Source organism: Fukomys damarensis, unplaced genomic scaffold (genome assembly GCF_012274545.1).
Source record: "Fukomys damarensis isolate Sample0158 unplaced genomic scaffold, DMR_v1.0_HiC HiC_scaffold_11, whole genome shotgun sequence".
Lineage (NCBI taxonomy): Eukaryota > Metazoa > Chordata > Mammalia > Rodentia > Bathyergidae > Fukomys > Fukomys damarensis.
Genome location: NW_022900923.1, coordinates 47,809,668 through 47,832,666, shown reverse-complemented (window position 1 = coordinate 47,832,666; position 22,999 = coordinate 47,809,668). Strand labels below are relative to the sequence as shown.

The 22,999-nt window shown below is 43.3% G+C and overlaps 2 protein-coding genes across 6 annotated transcripts in view; one reads left to right on the top strand and one right to left on the bottom strand.

Annotated features, from left to right (window-relative positions):
* The window catches only part of Kcnh1 (potassium voltage-gated channel subfamily H member 1), a 256,799-nt gene that overhangs the window by 71,093 nt on the left and 162,707 nt on the right, over window positions 1-22,999 (top strand). The gene's annotated exons all lie outside the window — the stretch shown is intronic.
* Window positions 2,657-12,732, bottom strand: LOC104854590. Of its 5 annotated transcripts, none has more exons than XM_033762251.1 (5): window positions 12,152-12,732; window positions 10,817-11,036; window positions 8,375-8,468; window positions 5,855-6,055; window positions 4,562-4,750 (listed from the first exon to the last, which is right to left on the bottom strand). In XM_033762251.1, the coding sequence occupies exons 2-5, from the start codon at window positions 10,876-10,878 to the stop codon at window positions 4,586-4,588; spliced, it is 522 nt and encodes a 173-aa protein (XP_033618142.1). In that variant the 5' UTR covers window positions 10,879-11,036; window positions 12,152-12,732; the 3' UTR covers window positions 4,562-4,585. The 5 variants fall into 5 exon arrangements, with proteins under 5 accessions (XP_010611497.1, XP_033618142.1, XP_010611496.1 ...); XM_010613194.1 differs by having other exon boundaries at window positions 12,481-12,732; XM_010613196.2 differs by lacking the exons at window positions 4,562-4,750; window positions 5,855-6,055 and adding an exon at window positions 6,335-6,700 and having other exon boundaries at window positions 12,481-12,732.

Sequence of the window (22,999 nt, the reverse complement as noted above, 5' to 3'; positions counted from 1 at the left end):
AAAAAAAAAAAAAAAAAAAAAAAAAGATTATGGTCTTGAGATGCATCTATTTACCTAAAAGTATCTCAAGTTTATCCTTTTTTGAGAGAGTAGTGCTCCATTGTATATAAATATTCCAAGCCCTTTCTATGGAATGAGATGATTTTGTTTTTGATATCCCATTCAAACCATGCCCCTTGAGTGCTACAGCATCTATTCCAGACTTATGGGTAGTTGTATCCACATGTTTGTGTCTACACACATGAATTCCTGTAGCCCTCCCTCAACCCCTCCGTGAAACCTTGAAGATTTTAGCTCTTTACTTTGTCACCAGACAGTCTCCATTTCTAGAACTGAGTGGGAAGGGAAGGCAGCTGAAACAATAGGAATGATTTTGGAGTGGAAAACTCTCAGGAAGGTTCCTGGGATGTTCTGTCTGAGTTAGTGGAATGCTGGCCCATTTCTGCTTCACTTTAATAGTATGGATGGATTTTGGGCAGTTTGAGCAAAATGATAGAGGAGAACCTGGTTTCGCCTTGTGTCATTCCTCATGGAGGTACATTTGTAGCTAGCCAACCAAGAAATCTTTGAATTGAAGAAGTATCCCCTGTAGAAAGAACCAATTCCCTTGGGACAGCTACTCCCACCCAGTCATTAAGGAAGCCAATCACAGGTGATTTTCACACTGGTGATTTTTTTCATATAGCCACAGCGTGGTAAAGGATGATTCATTTTTTTTGTTTCTTCTCTGACTCATTCATAAACCGAGGAGCCCTGTGGATCATATGTATTGCTGAAGCAATTATATATCTGAGGCTGTGCTTTCTGCTTGACAGGCAGTTGCCTGGCAGTTCAGTCCAACCTGAACTGTCAGATAAGAAATGGGTTAGATTCTCAGTTTCTGTCTTGTCTAAATATTCCATAAACACTGGGTACCTCCCATCAGGAAAGACCTTGAGTAGCTAGCTGTACCTTGGTGGTTTTAGCACGTTACACCATTTGTGAAATGAGTTTGTTTCAGAAAGCCAAAGAATTACTTAGAGGCATAGAAATGTTCTTGTTATGGGGTATTCATTGAACCTCTCCACTTTTAGGATATCTAGTAACGATCTTTTAAAGTTGTCATCTTGAAAATGCATAGGCTGTGAAACTGGAGGTACCACCTGTAACCAAGCCTCAGTATCTTTAACTTGCTACCCTCCGCACACACACATTGTCCTGTACACTGTGGCGCCTGTTCTCACACCTTCTTGTTTTTCTGCTTCTCAGTATGCACCGTCCCCCTCAGCAGAGCCTAGGGTCAGAGGGTGGAAAGGCTCTTTCCCTGATTCTGGTCATACCATTTTTGTGATAATTCGGGTGCAATAAACAATCTTTCAGCCTTGGATTGTACTGTAGAGCAGTGAAAATTATACTATCTTTCATCCTACACTTTTTTTAAATGCTGCAGTTTCTTAGTTTATGAAAAGTTTACCCCAAATAACTTGTAAGATTGCTTCTTGGTAATGACCCTTGATGACGTGCTGCCCATGAATCTCACATTGCTGTGAGTTTGATCTGAGAAGCTGTGGTGAGGCAGTAAGTGCTTTTGTTAGCATGTCCATCCTTACAAGCAGCCATTATAGAAGCTGATCATTTCTGAGTATAGCCCCTACCTGGTCTTGTCCATTATGGCTGCCTCAGCAGGTCTCGACCTGCACCTGGGGACCGAGGTTATGTCTGAGTCAGTGTGCCTCGTCTACCTTCCGATCACATGATGTATTCATTTAGCAATTGTTCTGAATGTAACCTGGGCTAAAGCTTGCTAACTGTGGAGGTCATTTCAAGGGTAAATGAGGTAGAGGAGATGGACCGAGAATATTTAATCTAAATTTTGAAATAATTTAACATTTTTGACGTGTTAATAATGTCGCCAAACTACAGAGGTCTCCATTTATAAGTATTCTTCCAGAAATAGACTAAATAGACTAGAACTTGTTATATTTTAAATTTTGGATTTCACCAATTAATATTGCCTACTGTTAATTTGTTGGTATAAATAACTCATGAAATGCTTAATGAATGTCTTTTCTGGGCTGAAGTTAGGAGGCTAAGGGATTAGTTGAGAAAACACTGCAATTTTTTTTTTTTTTTTTTGGTACTGGGGATTGAACTCAGGACCTTGTGCTTTCCAGGCAAGTGGCGGATCTACTGAGCTAAATCTCCATCCCCTGTAATTGATTTTAGTAGAGTAACTGGGGAACTTTCTCAGGTTTAAAGTACCAGAAAACATTCTAATTCTTGTAATAAAAAGCTCTTGGGGGAAAAGTTATAAAAATATTGTGAGAAAAATAAGTGAGTTTAATATATATTAAGTATATAGGTAAAGATTTAACATGATATATTCAGAGATGAAAAAACTATCAAAGTAAGTAGAAGCAAATAGGAGAATGGAAAGTTCACTCAAGGGAAAGTATAAATAAAATGTTCAATAGTGCCAAATAAAACAATAATGAGTAATTTAAAATATGGGCTGTGGTTCTGAGAAAGCCGGCAAATCTCCCTAAAATGCTTGGACAAACTGACACAGATAACAATTTCAGGAGTCTAGAATTGTCCAGAGTTATGTATCAATCTGAGAGGCATTTACACTTGAAGCAAGACAGGACTCCATTAAGAACGGGAGTCTGTGCTGTTCTCAACTGGCTTCCTCTCTTCACTGTCGCACAGCTATGTGGTGTGGAGGCTCTGTCCAGGCAGAGCAGTCTGTGAGGACCCAGGAAGCTTGCAGCTGACTGGACTTGATCTGAAGTGGCCACCAGCATGGTTAGTGGAAGTGACAGTCCTGGCGATGGGGAAGTGGGGAAAGCCAGCTTCTCTGTGTGTCAGCAACATTATCCCAAGTGAAGTGTGCAGCCAGGGCTGGACAGAGGAATGTCCACACCCGCCTTTTCAGCTCGGAGACATGGTAGGGCCTAACAGAAGGCCAAAGTGTAGGCTGACTGAACCAGCTTGAACTTCCTATGCATCCCCCGCTGTGCAGGTTGTTGGCCAAAGCCTTCTGGGCTTGAGTGGTCTGACTGTGTCCTCTCGTGAGTCAGTGACTGATTGCCAACCCATGGAAACGTAAGAGTCCAGGCTTAAAAATGAAAAATAAAAACAACAACCACAATAAAACAGCTTTAAAAAAAGTAATTTATGGGGCTGGGGATTTAGCTCAGTGGTTCGGTGGCCTGCCTTGCAAGCGCAAGGACCCGAGTTCAATCCCTGGTACCAAAAAAAAAAAAAAAAAAAAAAGTAATTTAGCATCGATATCACAGCTACATATGCTTGATGGAGACATTTCAGATTTACCTTAAGCAACTGAGACATAATGACTTGCAAAGGGGGCAGTCAGCATTCACAGTTAATACAGTGTGTTTTCTGTACTGTTCATATTTAGCAAAATGTGAGGCATGCAAGAGACAGTGAAGTGTAACCCACATTCTTGAAAGAAAGTGATAAATAGAAAGTACTTCTCAGAGTTCTTAGATTTTGGGCTTAGCAGACAGACTTGAAAGAAGCTACTACACATGTTGAAAGAGCTGTTGCAACTACTGTGTATTTAAAGAATTACGGTAATGAAAACAGTCTATAAAGAGCTAAAAATTAAAAACAATAAAAAATTCTGGAGTTGAAAGTACAATAACAAATGACAAATTCACCATAGGTACTGAACAGGAGATTTAGATGGCAAATAAAGAATAGCTGAATTTGAAGATAATTAGTAGAAGTTATGAATAAACAGAGAAACGATTGAAGAAAATGAGAGCAAAAGGCAGAGTGAAAACTGAAAGCTACAGGAGAAAATGACTGACAGGCTTATTGATTGATTCAAGGGCTGGCCTTCTATCTGCAATAGTGGAGGCCGGGAAACAACAGAATGCCTTACTGAGAGTGCTGAAATTAAAAACAAAATTTTATTCAACCAAAAATTTTTTACTGAAACTTGTCTTCATAAATGAAAGTAAAATAAAAACGTATCTAATAAAGACGGGGCGAATTGGTGGCTAGCAGTATTCCTTATAAGACATACTGAACAAAATCCTTCAGAATGAGAAAAAATGGCACAGATTCAGTTCAAATCCCCAGGAAGACATGAAAGACCTCAGAAATGGCAAATATGTGAGCTAAAAAGAGACATCCATCTATATTTTCTGACTTCTTTAAAAGACAGCCTTATATAAAGCAATAATTATAATGTATTGTTGGGTACATGGCATATGTCGATGTGCTGTATATGACAGTAATAGTATAAACTTTAAAAATAGAGGTGGAATTACATCAGAACTATGGAACTACTAGTTCTCTGATGTCTTTGTCTTTATTATTATAAGAATGAAAAAAGCCTATATCCTTTATGAATAATGCCAGAAAATTCCTTAATGAAATATTAACAAACCAGATTGGTACCATATAAAAAGAATCGTCCACCATGACCAGAAGGATTTATCCCAGGAATGCAAGGCTTGTTCAATATCCAAATTTAATGTAATACATCGTATTTGAAAGGATAGTGTCTGCGTGATCATCTTAACAGCTGAACAGAAAACATTTAATAAAATCCAATATTCATTCATGGTAAAAACTAGGAAAGCACAGGAGTTTCTTTACCTGCTAAAGAACAACTGTGAAATACTGCAGTCCCCATCGTGACTGTGAGAGATGAGATGGGGTGCTGTGTCCTTATGAGGTAAAGGGTACAGGAAGTGCTGGGGCGAGACCGCTGAACTGCAGTTAGTACAAATGGTACCTGTTTTGGGGAAGGGTGTGGTAAGCCTTTGGAAAATTCAAAGATAGTTGGAAAGATAAATACATTAATGTAAGCCCTTGGACCTCACTGACTCTTTGAAATATTCATGTAGAAATAATTCACAGGAAGAAAAAAATGTGCATGAAACATTCCTTTAGCATTATCTTTTAACATATAGCATTGTAAACATTCTAATAATCTGATAGTAGCAAGATGGTTAATGTATCATTTGAATGAAATAGGTTTCTATTTTAATACTTTCGATGTGACTAATGACATGGGTAAATTTGTATAATATTTTCATATTCAAAGAAAATCTTTAAAATGGTTTGCTATAATAAAGCTGTATAAAATTATTGCACTGGACTTACACCGGAAGGAAAAGTAACCTGTAAGGTTAAATTAGTGTCTATTATTTCTGTATTTTAAGATTCCATTATTCGTGCTATAATATTTCCAAAATAAAACAAAAATTCTTTTAAGGAAAAAATAATGACATGGAATAGGAGTCATTCAAGTTGGATAGAAAGGAAAGAATGGATAAATGGATGGATGGAAAGGAGTTTTGTTTTATAGGTTCAGGTGACATGAGTTGGTGGTTGATTAGGGGTTGACAGAGTGAGTCTGTTGACTATGAATTTCCATCTGTCTTAGAAAATATTGATTGATTATTAGAGATTACAGACATTTAAAGTGGTCTGGGGTCACAGGCTTAGGAAGTGATGTAATTTCTAGTTACATTATTAAACATGTATCCTAGAGATTCAAGTAGTGTGGTTATTTGCCTTTTGTATGTGCTGAACTGGAAGGGCTAATGTGGCCTGCGGGCTCAAAATCCAAAGATCAGAAGGAAATGAATATGCAGAGACTTGGAGAGAAGTGAGTTAGAAGGGTAGGAGTGGGGATCATATGTGTGGTGCGAGAGATAAGGTAAAGTTGATTAGGAGTCATTGTGAGTTTTGAGAGAGCAGACAAAGTAGAACGATGCATTTGTGATGACAAAGGGTGGAGGAAAAGTAAGTGGGAGGCGGACAGCCAGTTTTCCTCTTTCTCTGAGATAACTGGCAGTGAACAGTAGAGGAGAGTATGCAAGTGAGGATCTACTTGGGCAAGACTGTGGACGGGGTGTGTTCCAGACGTTTCCCCAAGACTGTGGGCGGCGGTGTCCTGTGCTCCTTGCGGCTGTGCCTGCTTTCTGACTCCCTGATTTGCATGCTCACTGTCCAGCAGAGCCTTCCAGGGAATCAAACGTCCTTCCACGGTGCCTGTAACTGAAGTGATTGTCATCCTAGTGATAATCTTCTGCTGCAGTGAGAAATGAAATTTAAAAACCAATTTCTCATTTTCTACTTCTCACAATGATTGTGTTTATCAGACAACAAACTGGCTTGGCAGTTTTGACAGCTTTGTTGTTAAAGGCAGGGTTTTATCTTTTCTGCCAATGAATAAAGAAGCCTTTCAGAAAGTTTACATTAGGACAATTGAAATCAAGAAAGGGGTGGTAGATGGGCTCTGGCAGGAGGTTGGAGCTCCTTGGTCTGGAATTACGAAGATGGAGCGAGACCGAGCGGAAGCCCGAGCTGACAGCCAAGAGGAAGCACAGCGTGATCTAGAGGTCCCGGATACCAGAACGAGGGCAGCCTTGTAATACCGCCTGCCTCGCGGGGGCTCTGAGGAGGAAGATCTGGTGTATGTGCAGGTGCTTCGTCACCCGTACAGCACTGTGCAAGCGGTGGCAGCAGAAATGGGTAGGCAGTGTTTTGGCAAAGATAACAGGGCAGGAAAAAACTGCTGTGGGGTTGAGTAGGAGCCCACATAGCATGAGTAGAACTCCTAGCTCGAAGCAGGTTCGCAGTTGTTGGCAGCTAAGGGGAGTTTGAAGGACTGTTGTGTCGTTCCTGTACCATCCCCTGACTCCAAGGGTGAATGACCACATAGTCTTCGTCATGCCTGTTGGGTTGGACGGACATTAAATCTACCATTTTCCTCATATGTAGCATTTTAAAAGGTCATTTAAAGTATAAAATAATATATGCTAGAAAATAGAACAATGCAGTCCTCATTGATGCATGAGGCATAAGTGACGCATTTATATAACATACACAAAATGCATATTTAACTCTCTGGAAGAAAAGTCCTATTTTGTAGAATTTGCTAATTTCTACAGTATGAATACTTCTTCCATAGCTTACTCAGGCAAGGAACCACCAAGGATTATCCGCTGGGCAGAACTATCATTTGGGGTATATAGCACCGTAATGTTACGTAACTTATCATTACAGATACGTGGTGGGAAACTGTGAAGCAAAACGAAATAGAAATAATGTGGTTTGAGTATTTATTACTTTTGATATAATTAAGCTATGTAATTCTATTTTTAGTAATGACTGTTTAACAACTAATTCTCAAAATTTCTGAAAATTTAATGACTGTTCCTTTGAGCCTATGTAAGCTGACCCAGACACACAATACACTAAATAATATGCACAGAAGAATGAATTCTAGTCAGAAAAAATTGAGACCCTACGAGATGATGATTTATTACTTATAAAATCTTGTGAATCTAAGCTATTACTTAGATGGCAGTTTAAAATATCCAGTATTTTTATTATGAAGGAAAAAAGATTCAAAAGTAATAAAATAAGCATTCAATTTAAAGCATAGATGAAGCTGAATAAATCTTTAAAAAGCAGAAGAAAGGAAAAGATACATAAAGGCAAATTAGCAGTGTTGAAAGTTAATTCACAAGATGGAAAATTTTTGTTGAGATTAATCCAGAGAAGAGAGGCAGCACATAGGAAACATTAGGGTAAAACCAAGACACTTCTATAGATACAGTACAGATTTAGAAGATAATATGAGAACATTAAGAACTTATGGTGATATATTTGAAAACTTAGAAGAAATAATAAAATTCCTAGGAGGATACTTAAATTGACTCAGTTACAAAAAAGGAAATGGAATAAACAAAACTGTAATTGTCCCATAGACCATTGATGGTAGCAAAGATGATCATCAGGTGATTTTATAGATTGTTACCTCATTTTCAACATACATTTCATTGTGGTCTTATATAAAGTTTTTCAGAAACTTTATAGAAAAATAATAATTCAAATTTATTCTGTAAGGTCAGTTAAGTCACAGTGCTAAAACACAGAAGAAGCATGTGGAAAAGTGAAATGAATGCAAAATTCATAACCCAATGAGGGTACAAAAATGCTGCAATGTACAGAAAGATAATTTTAATGAAGTTGGGCTTATTCCAAGAAGGCTTAGGTGGTTTAATATTATAAAATATATAAACCTAATTTAACATATTAACAGCAAATAATCCATATGATTATCTTTAAAAATGCAGAAAAGACATTTTATTAAAATTGAGCACCCTTTCCTAATTAAATGCTTAGTAACCTATGAATGGGAAGAAATAAATGTTTTAGAACCTTAAAAAAATTGGGACAAGACAATAATCGTTACTGTCACAGCTTCAAATGAACAATTTACTGGAAGTTCAAAGCAGTGAAGAAGAGAACAGGAGGAAATAATCAGGATAGCAATAGAAGGAAGAGCTGAAAGGCAGGAAATCAGTGGGAGGCATCTTATCCGGGATTGAGGCTCCTGTACCTGGATGATGAGTGTCGGTGTGAGCTGGACAGGCTTGTGGGGCCGAGCAGGCCTTGGCCAGTGCGCGTGGGAATCTGACGGAGAACAGGCGTCCCTGCAGGTGGGGACACAGTGGCCATGCAGTGAGTGGCTCGAGAACACTAATGAGTTATATGAATAAAATGCCCTTGCATCTTTCATGCCACGGATGACAGTTTAGACTCCAGGTAAATTAATGACGTTAGTGTAAAACTAAAACTTCTATAATCGAACGTAGAAAACTCCTATGGCTTTTGGTAGCAAAGAGTTTACCAGAAAGCTAACCATAAGAGTTTGATGCCTTTTACCACATTAAAATTATGAATTAACAAGAATTTCTGTTCAAAGACAGAAGAACAATGAAAAGTCATGTCACCAGTTGGGAAAGATACTTGAAAAGTTTATAAACATTAAAGATGACCCAGAATCCTTTGTAGAAGTAAAAATAATTTCTACAAAGTGGTGAGGAAAAGTCAAATGGTTCAGTAGATTAATAGGCAAAATACATGAACAGGTATCACTCCAAATCTCTTATCAGTGAAAAAATAAAGATTTTATAGTATCTTTGTGCAAGGAAATGTTATTTAGTGGTAAAAATGAATAAACCATAGTTACCTGCAGTTACCTGGGCTGTTAATGATATAATATGAAATAAAGTAAAATCGAAATGCAGAAGAATGCAAAAGGTATAATCACTATATTTATAAAACTCAAGAACAAGTAACATTAAACACATTATTTAGGGGTTGATGCAATGGTTAAAAGCAAAGAGGTAGGGGCAAGGGCGGGAGAAGGGTCCAGTTCTGCCCAAGTTGAGGAAATAGGGCTACTGTCCTGAAATAATGAAAACAGTTGGAAAAGTTGCCTGACACTGCAGTTCTAAAACCACTGGATGTCAGTCAGTGAAAGAGGTGGTCCCTGAAAGATGGAGAGCAGTGGAAGCGAGAGCCTTCGGGTGTGCGGTGGGCAGAGGGGTCCAGGCAGAAAGCGTCAATCACAGATGAAACGGGGAACCCAGAGCAGCCGGCGCGGAGCACTGGAGAGAGAGCGGCATAGGCAGCCAGGCGGTGCGCAGCGGCCTCTGTTTGTCTTCAGCTGAGATTGATCAGTGCATAAAAGCAGGAAACTCCCGGGTGTTGGAGAGCATCACCCAAAAGGAGCAGAGAAGCACACTGGGGCTCACCCAGGGTAGATGCGGCTTCCCTGGCTAGTGCTCAAGACGCTGTCTTGTGATGGATGCTCCGAGGGATTCTTCCTCACTACCGGCTGAAACTGCTCTGGTCCTGCCTCACAAATCAAAAGCAAAACTTAAAAGGATCAAAGCATAGTCGCGTAACTTAGTGGCAGCCCGGAGCCAAGCTCAATAGTGTTTGTAGGCATAGAGAAATACACAACACCCAGTGAACTTATAATATCTTGTAACATTTGGCACGGAATAAAAGTTACCAGTCAGGCAAAAAGAAGCGGAAACAGACGGTGCATAATGAAGAAGTCTCTGATCAAGCAAAACCAACCATGTCTGACACAGATGATCAAGTTAGCAGACAAGGCAGTGATACAGTTATGGCTGCAGCATTCCATGTGTTTCAGAAACAAGATAAAAGATGGAGCGTGTTGAATAAGTCATAAAGATTGAAAAAAGACCTGCATCTCACTTTAGGAGTGAAAATTACTATAAAATGAAAAGCATACTGGGTGGACTTAGACTTAGATTAGGGTTTATAAAGAATGACTAGTGATCTTGAAGACTTTCCAGCAGAAGTTGTCCATAATAAAAGAAAAAGAGAAAAAAATACTAGAAAAATATTCCACTTTTTTCTGCCACCTGCCTTACAATCGCAAGGTCCTAAGTTCAATCCGTGGTACAAGACAGAACAGAACAAAACAAAAAAATCTACTTTTTGGAAGTTACTGTTTAGAGAATGAAAAGACAAGCCTCATATTGAGAAAAAAATTGCAAATCTCATATTTAAAGGGGATTTTAACAAAATCTCCAAAGAACTCTTTAACATTCAATAAGAAAACAAATGCCAGAGAACAAAAAGGCAAATGATTTCAGCAGGTTCTTCATGAAAGTGGATATAAAGAGGGAAAGCACAGGAAAAATTGTTGAGCATAAGTAGTTATTACGACTGAAGTGCCACCATATACCTCCTAGAATGGATACAGTTAAAGACTGGCTGTACTATGTATCAGTTGTGGAGGGTCTGGAACTTTCATGCACTGACAGTAGGAATGCAAAAGAGAACAATAGTTTTGGTAAACAATTTGGGAATTTCTAAAAATGTTAAATATAGGCCTGTTCTATGATGCAGCCAAGTTTAATTTACCAGAGAAAAGAGAACAGATGTCTGAAGACTTGGACTCAGTTCTTCGTAGCAGCTTTGTATGTACTTCATTGAACCAGACAACCCAAAAGCTCACCAGAAGGTAGCAGGTAGGCGAATCGTGGTGGTGTGTTCAGCAGACTCCCATGGCTCGAGCATAGAGAGCGATACTCTAGTGGTGCATTCGGCAGCACGGAATGTGGAAATACTTCTGCTGAGTAAAAAGAGCCAGTGTGTATACACTGCCTGGTCCGTTTCTCTAGAGTCTGGAAGATGGAGGTTACTGCAGTCTGTAGCTGAAAGTAGATTACGATTGCCTGGGAAGAGAGATGGAGAAGTGTGGGAAGTGAGGGATGGGAGGTGGCACAGGGGTAAAAGGGAGCTTTTGGGTTGGCCCAATGTCACCTTGATTGTGGTGATAGTTTGATGGATGTACAAAAATTATTCTACTCAGTAAGTGTTTCTGTAAAGCAGGAAAATTAATGCTCTGTGACTTATGATGGTAGCTAGCTTTGGAGGCCTTGGGAAGGGGCCGTAATAGGACAGTGCAGCTGAAATTGCTAATGCTAGTTCTTAGATTCCGTAGTGGGTCCATTGTTTTTATGTAAAATACATGGTTAGGATTATGTATGTGACATCAAATAATAAATTTAACAAAATGCTGGTCGTGGTAAGGGGCGTTCCTGGCTTAGAGAGCTGCTTTTGCTGATTGATAAAGGCAAGAGAAACGCGGTCCATCAGGAAACCTGCAGGTAGTTCAGTAGTGTATCTGTGACTGGGAGTGGGTGAGGCTGGCACTTGCTAGAGAAAAGAGGGCTTTGAATGCCATGCCGTGGGGATTGAGCTTAGTTGTGGATACTGGGCAGCCACTGGGGGATTTCATTCAGGGAGGAGACAGGTATACACTGAGGTTTCAGAAAGAATTCTGATTCCTCTTTATGGAGACTGGATTGGAGGGATTTACTCCTGAGATGGGGAGACTGGCTTAAAAGCTGCTAGAGTAATCTATACAAGAAAAGATGAGGCCGGGGATTTAGCTTAGTAGTTCGGTGGCCTGCCTTGCAAGCGCAAGGACCCAAGTTCAATCCCCGGTACCAAAAAAAATAAAAAGAAAACAAAAGATGAGAGGTGTGGAAATGGAGAGCAGGGGAAGCATTCAAGAGATTGCCAGACAAGTAGGGGGAAAGACAAGAGACAGTTGTCATAGAAAGTGGGAGATGGAAGCATTTTAAGTTACAATTGTTAATAATATTAATTCTGCAGAGAGCAAATACACAGGGACTAGAAAGTTCCCACCAGTAGATCTGAGGGAAAACTCGTGGTGAGGTCTGCTGTAGTGGGGAGCTGAGGGTGGCTGCCACCCGACCAGGCCCTGGAAGATGGCAGCTTCCACGAGTTCAGCTCCAGAGCAGCTCCATGCACACGGGCTCACCTGCTCCCCAGCAGCAGGAGCGTTCCCCAGACGGCGTTGGCACAGTGTCTTCCTTTCATTCTGACCTGTAGCTTCTGTGCTGCACACCCCCGCTGTACTTTCTTTAGGCCTTCCTGTGCACACATGGCTGCCGTTCCCCTGCCCCTCCTGTGTGGACACCTGGACACAGGGGTCTGTCCGTGCCCAGCCTGGTCTTTGTCCTCTTCATGTGCTGTTTGAGTCTGCCGAGGCTTTCTGGAAAAACTCCCCTTCTTCCCTGTTCTCAGAGGGAGTGACTACCCATCTGACCATCTTATGCCCTTGATCGCACTTTATACATTCAACATTACCATGTTGGAGTGTTCTCCTTTCCTCCCCCTGCTCCCACTGGGGAGAGGTGAGTTCTGTGAAAGCAGAGACCATTTGACGTGCTTAACAGCGGATCTCAGGGCCCACTTGGTAAGGCGGTGTCTCCCTTCTGCTCCACGTCTTTATTAGAAGGAGGAAGTCCCACTTCACGGGGTTACTGTGACGTCAAGTGGGGATGGTGCCTGCGAACACCTAGCACAGCACTGCCGCACTAGCTGCTGGGCTCCGGAAGTACCGAGTAGTGGTGGGACGCCTTGGGGCCCTCATCTTGGAAGACTTGCGGGAAGCATCCTGCAGCCCTTCAGCTTCCCACCGTCCCACCGGCCCTCGCTGGCCTGAGCAGTAGGTGGCGCTCTGGAGCCCCCCCCGCTCGGCTCTGGTTGCTGGCTAGGACTGGCAGGGAAGAGCTGCCGTCCTCATTACAATCTGCTATTGCTGTTCTGTGTGGCTTGGCGATCCCTTTCTCGCCTGTTCCTGGTTCCCGAAGAACACTATATATGATTAAGCCCGGCTTCACAGGGTTGTTTCCCCATCCTTCCCTTCTGAAAGCCTCTACATCCCGCTCACCGCATAACGCCGATGCTCCGGCTGTGATGGGGCGAGGAGCTCTGTGCACAGAGCACAACTGGTTTTGCAGCAGCTTGGAATGTGTGAACCCCTTCATTGACTGAGCTCCCCTTTTACCGTGTACTCGACCGGCATTTCGGAGCAGTTTCAACCCCTGTGCTGTACGCTGGTGCTGGGAGGGGCCGTGGCAGAGGGTAGTCACGAGTCGGGTAGCTCCGGGCAGGTGGCCTCATCCTTCAGAAGCTGCCTTCTTTGAGGCCAATCTCAGCGCCATTCATGTAGCAATTGTGTGGTGAGTTCCTTTCCGTGCCAGGTGGGGGGCACGGAGAGGGGTGTGGTGGGGATTTGGGGCTCGAATGCTTGGCCCGCCCTGAGGAAATTCCTGGTCAGTCTGGGGGCGTGAGGGGACCAGCAGGTGGGCCAGACGCGCACAGTGGAGCGTTTCCAGCTGATGTGTGCCGGAAGCCTGGGGGGTAGGACCAGTCCAGCAGGGAGGTCGTGGAAGGGCTCAGATTGAAGGGCGAGTGGAGAAGTGGCCAGACGAAAAGGTGGGGGAGAATGGCGAGAAGAGAGGGCTGTCATCTCAGAGACGGGCGTAGCCTCTCCGACAGACTGGGCGGGCAGGAGACACGTGAGGACACCTCAGGGAATTGTGGGAGCGAGGGAGGTGAGGCCGGGAGAAGCAGGCGGGCGAGAACCCTGCAGGTGGAGGACAAAGCACAAATTCGGGTCGTGACGCTCCGTGTTTGTTGTGTTATCTGAGTTGGGGGCTGTTGTTAGAGGCCCGGAGGATGCAGCAGCACAGTGTGTCTCTCTCTGCGTCTAAAGCTGGACGAGTAGTATAGGAGCCTCCAACCAGAGTGTTTCGATGCCTGTCTGCTTCACAAATAAGTGCCCTAGTTTGTGTTGTAGTGAAGCAAATGGAAAAGGATTTCTGATTCTGAAATATGGTCTTGCCTCTGGGCTTTCACTAGAGAGGGGCAGGGTGCTCGCCTCTTGGGCAAGCTGTGTGGCCCCAGGCTTTCAGTACACCAGCTGTGCTCCCTAAACTCCCCAGCAAGTACAAGCCATGCCTCAGGCCACCACCACGAACACCCTCGGACCAGCAGGCCTATGAGGCTGACCTTCGTGATGTGATTCCCCCCAGATATTCGCAGTTACTTTATGACGACCAAGTGATATTTATAGCAGAGCTTCAGTAACTATTAAGTGGCAGTGGAAGCCATGTGTTGTTCATGAATTCCTGCCGTACTGACAGTGTTCTTGGTGCCCAGCAGAATGGCTGTTACATTCTATGCATGACATAGTCCACAAATAAACATAAAGTCTCTATTATGCTAAGTGATGATAAATAGAACAGGGGGGTCAGGGTCTCTTGGGTAGGGGTTTAGTGTCAAGGGAAGCCTCTTTGGAGAAGGTAACATTAGACAAAAGTCCCCAAGGGGAATGAAGGATATGGGCTACATGTATTCCAGAGAGAGGAAGAGTAATTGCAGAGCCCTGATGGGGGCAGGCACCTGTGTGTCTGAGGAGCAGCAGAAGTTCCCTGTGACTGTAAGCGAGCACGTCAGGAGCAAGGGTAAAAAGGGAGGTCGAACATGATACTTTACATAGAAAAGTCTTCTAGACTTAATAACCAAATTCAGTGGAGTAGCCGGATACAAGGTCAACACACAAAAGTTAATAGCCTTCCTGTGCATGAACAACAGACTCACTGAGAGAGGAACTGGAGAAACAACTCCTTTAACAGTAGCATCCAGAAAAACAAAATACTTAGGAATCAGTCTAAAGAAAGAAATAAAATACCTCCACCCTGAAAACTACAGCCCTCTGAAAAAAGAAATCAAAGAAAATATCAGAAAATGGGAACACACCCCTTGCTCCTGGGTAGGAAGAACCAATACAGTGAAAATGGCCATACTTTCAATCTGCTATATAGATTCAGTGCAATCCCAAATGAAATTCCAACAGTATATTTGACAGAACGAGAGAAAAACAATCAAAATTCATTTGGAACCAGAAGAGATCCGGAATAGCAAAAGCCACTCTAGGCAACAGAGACATGACAGAGGATATCACAACCCCCAAGCTGAAGCTATACTACAAAGCTACTCTAATAAAAACAGCATGGTACTGGCAAAGAACCAGACCCTAGGATCAATGGTACAGATCAGAAGATGCAGAACAACACCAGACGCACTCAGTAACCTTGTCTTTGACAAAAGAGCCAACCATCCATGATAGCCTCTTTAGGGCCGGGGATTTAGCTCAGTGGTTCTGGTACCTGCCTCACAAGCACAAGGACCCAAGTTCAATTCCCAGTACCCACAACACACACACACACACACACACACACACACACACACACACACCAAAGCCTCTTTAATAAAGCTGGGTTTCAACTTGCCAGAGATTAAAACTAGACCCTTATCTCTCAACATACACTAAACTAAAATCAAAATGGGTCAAAGATCTAAATATTAAAACAGAAACACTTAACCTGCTGGAACAGAAGTTAGAACTCTTGAAGACATCAGTGTAGGCAAAGTCTTCATGATCAAAACCTTAGTTGCACTTGAACTAGTACAAAGAATCAACACCTGGCATCTCATCTTATTAAAAAGCTTCTGCACAGCAAGAGAAACCACCATCAACGTGAAGAGACAACCCACAATGTGGGAAAAATGTTTACCAGCTGTTCCTCAGACAAAGGTCTACCATCTAGAATATATAAAGAACTTTAAAAAAATCAGACCCCCCAAATTAAACAGTCCTAAAATGGGCGTCTGAAATGAACAGACATTTCTCAGACAAGTAGAAACAGCAAATAAACATATGAAAAAATGTTCAACATCACTGGTCATTCATGAGATGCAGATGGAAACAACACTGAGATTCCATCTCACCCCAGAGAAAGCATGGCTGCTATCAAGAAATCAACCAATGACAGATGTTGGCGGGTTGTGGGGAAATAGGAACTCTGTTGCACTGCTGGTGAGAGTGTAGACTGGGGCAACCACTGTGGAAATCAGTGTGGAGTTTCCCCAAAAAACTAGGATTAGAGGTCCATTTGACCCAGCTATTCCCCTGCTGGTTATCTTCCCAAAAGAATTAAAAGAATCATACCACAGCAATATATGTGCACCCATGTTTGTAGTTCAGTTTGTAATAGCTAAATCTTGGAAACAGCCCAAGTGCCAATCAACTGGTAACTGGATAAAGAAGGTATGTGTGTGTGTTTGTGTGTATGTGTTTTATAAAATGGATTACTACTCAGCCATAAAGAATGATAAACTAGAGATATTGATAGCTAAATGGATGCGCCTTGAGGCCATACTCTTAAGTGAAATAAATAGGATGCACATGTGTAAATAATGAATAGTTTCTCTGGTGTGAGAAACTGAAAGTGTAAATGAAGACCAAAATGTATTATAGATAATGTGAAATGGGAAGAAAAGGTCCGCAGGGGAAGTGAGGTGGAGTAGGGGAAAGGAAAGAAGGGAAAGAAAAAAATATGAGAAAAGAAAAAAATGGAAACAAAGCCTTTGTAAATAGGGAAGGGTGGAGGGGCTGCAGGGAGGGCAGAATAATGGGGAAAAAAAAGAACCAAGATGTATCATGTAAAAGTACAAATTCCCTGTGATGAATATTATATTGTATACCTAAAATGTACCAATAAACATACAGGGAAAAAAGAAAATAAATGAGGTGGGAGATGCATTGGGTCAGAAGAGGCAGCGGTGCAGAGTTAGGTGGGTCTTCTGGCCCACAGGGAGGGTTCCAACTTTCGTCCCATGAGGATGCCTTTGGAAAGACTGGGTAACTATGGACTCTTCCCAGCTGGGACCTGACCACTCAGCCCTCAGGGTGCAGCTTGAACCCGACTTTTTGGCACAGAAGGTAAAGCAACATGACCTAGGTGTCCATTTCCTTCTTTGTAAAATGGGGATATTATTATTTCCTATCTTACAGGAGTTATTAGAACCTAGATGAAGTCAGGCTTACAACATGCTCTGCTTGGCACATAGAAATGCTAGATTAGAATTTGTTAAAAACCAAAACTTTTACAGTCCTGTACCCTAGGGCCTCAGACAGATATTCGTGCAGTGATATTTACAGCATAATATTCGCAGCCTCTGCAAGGCAGAAACAACACAAGTGTCCATGAACAGGGGCGTGTGGGTATCAGTGTTGAAAGTCCACATAGGAGGGTGTTACCTACCCAGGGCAGGCTGTAGCACAAGCAAGTTGTGAAGACATTATGCTAAGTAGGATAACCCAGACATGCGGGGTGAATGCCGGATGGTCTGTTTCAACGAGATGCTGAGGGATCGGAAAGTTCGGAGACAGTAGATTAGGTCACCAGGGTCTGGGGGAGGAGGATTGCTGAGCCTGATGGGGAAGATGACAGCGTTCCACGGGCTGCTGGTGGCTGTGCAGTAAAGTGCATGCCCTGGCACTGAGCTGCGCCATTACAAATGGTTAGAGTGCTGAATCCTACGCGCTTCCTGCCACACTGTGGAACACGCAGTCTGGTTTCTGCTGGGTTTGCCACGTGGGGCAGAGCCGGGGCACCAGGGTTTGTACACAGCTTTGTCATTTGCTGCCCTGTGCCTGGACTGAGTCTCCCTTGTGTACATCGCTGTTTTCTCATCTGGAAGTGAGGGTTGTGGGCCAGGTGATTTCTGGGGACCCTTCCTGCAACACCCAGACTCCTAGCTGAGGCTTCTGCCTTCGCCCTCCTGCACATCTAGGGCATTGGTGGCTGTGCCCCTTGGCAGCTCCCTCTGGCCAGCATAGCTACAGCTGTGCTTGCTTGCCTGGAGGGCCTTGTAGCTGAGGACCCTGCTCTCCACAAATGTGGGGCTGTGGCCTCATGTCACCAGGGAGGGGTTGAAATGACTGGCTCTCAATGCATCGTAACTTAAACCTGAGCACCAGCGGCCCCTCTGGGGTTGGGCTGGAAGTTGGGAGTCCTAGTGCAGTGCTCATTTGTTTTAATTCAGAGGCGGAGTGATTTGGATCATAGAAAGTACTTAAAGCTAAACCAGTTGCCGTATGAGGGAATCCTGAATCTACTGAGTCCCCAGGAACCTCCCCGTGGCCCTGGGCCATCCTGTGGTCTGCAGGTCACCTGTGAAGGGCTCAGGGCCCTCAGTCTGCACAGACTGCAGGGACTGAACCTAAACCTTTACATGATGTTTGTCTTCCAGGGGTGGAAAGAGAAATATCTTCATCCTACTGTTGCTTTCTTATTCACTCTGCTACCTGCTGTGTCCACGCAGCCTGCTGACTGCTCACGGCTCATCAGTGCTGTCTGACTAGAGTCAGGTTGCAGGGTCTGACTGACGGCTGGGCCTGTGTTCAGGAGTAACTTCATTTCATTGCTTATTTATTGAAGCCTGATTGCAGTCAATCAGCCCATCTTTTACAGCTGGGTGTCAAACGGTTAATTCATGAAGATACATATATTTATTATATACAATGAGAGTTGTAGCATTTATCCTGTAGGACAGTTTGAGAATTGAGTTACTTCATGAAAGACTAAGAGTTAGTACTGATCGACAATGCTTCATAAGTTATTATTATTTGCTGTTAGCAGAGCTGGGCTGACAGATCAAGGTCTATGCACAAGTTTTCTGTTCAAATAAACTTCCAAGTGACACATTTTTTTTTAAACAATTTCTTATCCTTACAGTAAAGAAGTGCTGGATCTTTTAAAGCAACTTTAGAAATACAGATACCTAGGTATAAATTGTATTGTTGGTTTTCTTTATTTCTGATGCCTTGGTTTTTTCAAGTCCTCCTCTGGTGAAGCTGGTGTTTAGCTCCCACCAGGCCTCTGCCTGCCCAGGGGCGCAGGTCCAGGTCCCGGGCCACTTTCTACAGCTCGAGCAGTTGCTTTAGTCGGAGTCACTGATCCAACTTGGCTTGGTTTGAGCTTTCCACAGAGGCTGTTTCTTATCAGTCCTCACATCGAGATCACTTCCTTCTGACAGTTCCATCGTTTTATTTTCATGGATGGGAAGTAGTTTCTCTCTTGTGATGCCTTTTTTTGGGGAGGGGCTGATTTTTATAGTGGGAAGAAAGGACAGCGGTTACCGCTTGTCTACAACCACCAGCTAATACTTTAGTGATCATGCTTGAGGTCCTTTTTCTCTCTGTGTCTTCCTCAGTCATCTTAGAAGTGTGCCCTAGGCTTGTTGAGCTCTTTTCCTGAGTACTCTGCCCTGGGGCTTTGGTTGCCCACTATAGGTGAGCTGCTCCTGAGCAGGGGAGTAGTGACATTGTCCAGATACAATGTGGGGCCGGTGTGCTGGTCTGCATTTCACCACGCCAAGCCTCAACTTCCCGAGGACCTCTTGCAAATTGGCTACTTAAGTCTGCCTTCCTCACCCACACCTTCTCTGTGGAGACCTGTCACAGCTTCCTGGTGCTTACCTGGAAGTTATATGTCTGGGAACTTCTCCCTTTTTACTTGAAGGGTGGCCTTGGATAAAGGTTAGACTGAAGTGAATCATGTTTGGGGAGGGGGATCATGTGTGTTTTCTTTTATTTTTTTTTTTTTGAGACAGGGTCTCACTATGTAGTTGAGACTGACCTGGAACTCACTTTGTAGCCCCAGCTGGTCTCAGCCTCCTGAGTGCTGGGATTACAGGCGTGCACTACCATGCCTGGCCATGTGTGTTTTCTAAAGCCAGACTAGACTACGCAGCAAACTATGCCTCTCTTCTCTTTATGTAGAGGACTATCATACGTGTGGCCCTAGCTACTCCCTCACTCCCTCAAATCTTACTAGTCAAAGTGATGTATCCACAGTACCAATGTGGCTTTTCGTCCAAGAACATGGTAAGCCGATTGAACTCTGCTTGGGGCCTGGGGCTGAAAACACCTATAGATGCAGCCCTCTTGGAAGTCGCTGGGATTTTCACCTATGCCAGACTCTGACCTGCTGTCTTCTCTGAGCACTACAATCAAATTTCCCTGAAAGTAAACCAAGAACACAGCTAACCCTGCTCAGCGTCAGAGCTGCAGGACACAATAGGAACATGCTTTCTTCAGGATACAGAAAATGCATTCTCGGCTACTTGGATTCATATTACTTCCCTGGAAGAATAAAACTTGAGATTCGTATTCTGAGAAATTAGAGACATCATTTAATAAAACCAGATTCTCTAGTCCTTATCCTTTGGATTTTGGTCAGTGATAAAGATTTAAATTTTCAGTGCCTCTAAAGGGAAAACCTTGGTAGTATAATATCTAACTGAATCCACAGTTTATGGTTTGAGTTGTAAACAAAAAGGCAGTAGATGGTTTTAAGCAATTATAAACTTCCTTTAGTGATGGTTTTCTATGGAGACTGCAGATGTGCCTTGTGGACAACATTATTGAATTAAACAAATGGAAAGCTGCAGGAGATCCTGGTTTTGGTTACAAGTTTCCCTTCTACTCAGTAAACACCCTTTCCCTGAATACGGCCATGGACGTGCTCAATATAAAAATTCCTTTTGCATGGCCACAGGACTTGCATTATTCCAGGTCTCCAGTTGTAGCTGCCTTGTGCTTGCCATTGTGTAGCATTTGCAGGTGGTGGTTTCCCTGTGGCCTGACTGTAGGCAACATGAGGGCAGGGGATTCCATCTTCCTTGTTTTTGTGTCACTAGTAGTGCTTGATTATGTCTTCCCGTCCTGGGATTTCAGGAATGATTGTTGGCTTGAATTAAGCAAGCCTAAACTAAAATATTGCAACAACGGAGGGGGAAGCAAATTATATTGAAGTTTCAGCGAGTAACTTCCAATAAAATCTGGTAAGCCCATTTATGCCATTATGCCACTAAAATGGCACTGCAGTTTGAGGATGGTGGGATCGTCATGGAACATTTATTCTTAAGGTCATCTCTGTTTTAAAGACAGCAAACAAGCCAGTTTATGTCAATAAGGTAGCAAATCCTTGTGTTAGTCAGGGCTTCCCAGAGAGATGAACTGAGGGAATATGCATTAGACTGGTCCCAGGGTCTCAGAGGCTGAAAAGATGGAGAGCCGTGGAAGCTGGCAGTGGGGCTCCAGTCATGCAGCCAGGGTCTTAGACCAAGGGAGAGAGCAGTATGTGCATAGGTAAGAGCATAAGCTTATTTCCTATTTTTATCCAAGTGGTAGCAAAATTATCCATTGGAATGCTAATGTGCCTTACCATCCCCTTCTTAAAAAGAACATTCAATTCAGAAAGGCTTGCATGGCCTACTGAGATGTTAACCCTTAGCCTTTCAATTGGGAGCTCCAGAGTCAGGCTCCAAGTTAGGGAATGTGAGACAGGGCGAGAGGTGCCAGTCCTGTGGACAGTCCAGCGACCTGACCATAGAGGTAGTACAGACAGGAGGAGTGTCTGGATTGAAAGGTGAATTTACAGGTCATTAGTGAGGAACTGGTAGTTAAAGCCACATGAACGGATGCGGCTTCCCAGGGAAGTGGGTATTTGCTCAGAAAGAAGGGTCACCAAAAACGGTTCCCCAACAGTTAGACTCAGATAGGTGCTGTGCAGTGGAGTTCAAGCCTGGCTAACAAGGAAGAAGAGTTATCAAAAGAATGTTTGGTACTCATAGAATTTTTGCAAAGACCTAGGAAAAATGTTGGAGGCTGTATGTGTCGAGAAACTGCCTGAAGTGGCACTGCAGAACCAGTAATGGATATACCAGTGGTGGTGCCACTCCTTACGGCACCTGGATGCCACTTTCACACCTGTCTCCTGCTGCTTCTGGGACCTGATGCATGGCTGTGCTCTAGCAGAGAGGGCCCCGCACCGTTCATGCTTTAGTTACTATTCAGGGAATCAAAGATTGGTGTCTCGGGTTCTGGGTGGGCAGCAGCACCACTGTATAAAACAGTGATTGGCCGAGCAAGGAAGGCAGTTTGATTCTGTGTGACCATGCACAATGCCAGCTGTTTATAATAAAGATTAGATACCAGAGATATAACAATTAGAAAGTCATCGATAACCTTAAGGAAAGTAGATTGTAGGAAATGCTAGATGTAGACACCTGGTTGTGGATTAATACCAGGGGATAAGGACACTGAGCCATTTTGTGTTGTAGATTTTGGTTCCAGAGAGAACTATTAGGAAGTTTGGCAGGAGGGCAAAGAGAAAGGTCCTTAGGGTGGTGGGGAAAAGAGTATTTGACATAGTCTAACTAATGCAGGGTCTAGTATTACAGGGTTTAGTATTTCTGCATAGAGTTGAGGGTTGGAAAAAAGAGATGGAGAAATAGGAATATCAAACAAAAGCCAAAGAGTAAGCAAGGTGGGGAGAAGGCAGAGTGAGACATGGAGGGTTTTAATCCTAGTGTGGAGAGCTGATGCGCGGGATTCCGGAGTGAGGTGTTTGCAGTGACGCTGTAGAGTGGGGGCTGAGGTCACGGTGGTGAGGATGTCAGGGAGCAGTGCAGGAAATAGCTGTTCCCATGGTAAAGCTCCTGAAGCTCAGAGCAAGAGATGGGTTGGAGAGCCAGGAAATACAAGGCAGGAGCCATGAAGCTGATAAACAAGATAATTTGCAAAAACCCTAAGCCTAAATTCTAGCGTATTTATAAGCCATTCACTAGATGTTACCGATCAATAATCAGATCCCAAGAATGAGGAAGTGGAGTCCCTGCATCTTAAAGGAGGGGAGACTTTTTTTTGAGTGCCACATAGCCCTTGTTTGGAAGACACTGTTAAGTGGGGAGGTGGGGAAAATCAGTGTGAGAGCGAAAGCCAGGTTCCACCTCAAGCGAGAATCCACAGAGATTCCAGAGCTTGGGATTTCTCTGCCTGTGAAGGTGGGTTCGGGGGGCTCAGAGGGAAGGCTGAGAAGGAGGCCTCTGGTGGGAGAGGGACGCAGAAAAGGAGAGTCGTGAGCACTGTGGGATTAAAAACGGTAAAAGGCAACGTGCAGAATTC

What these genes read in the sequence shown, in the direction of transcription:
- LOC104854590 (XM_010613194.1), bottom strand. Translation starts at nt 12,553, where the DNA reads ATGGTCTCTGCTTTCACAGAACTCACCTCTCCCCAGTGGGAGCAGGGG. An exon ending in CACCGACACTCATCATCCAG is followed by an intron (nt 6,056 to 8,374) that starts GTACAGGAGCCT and finishes TTCTCACTGCAG; the next exon opens with CAGAAGATTATCACTAGGAT. An exon ending in CCGTCCACAGTCTTGCCCAA is followed by an intron (nt 4,751 to 5,854) that starts GTAGATCCTCAC and finishes TCCCCAAAACAG; the next exon opens with GTACCATTTGTACTAACTGC.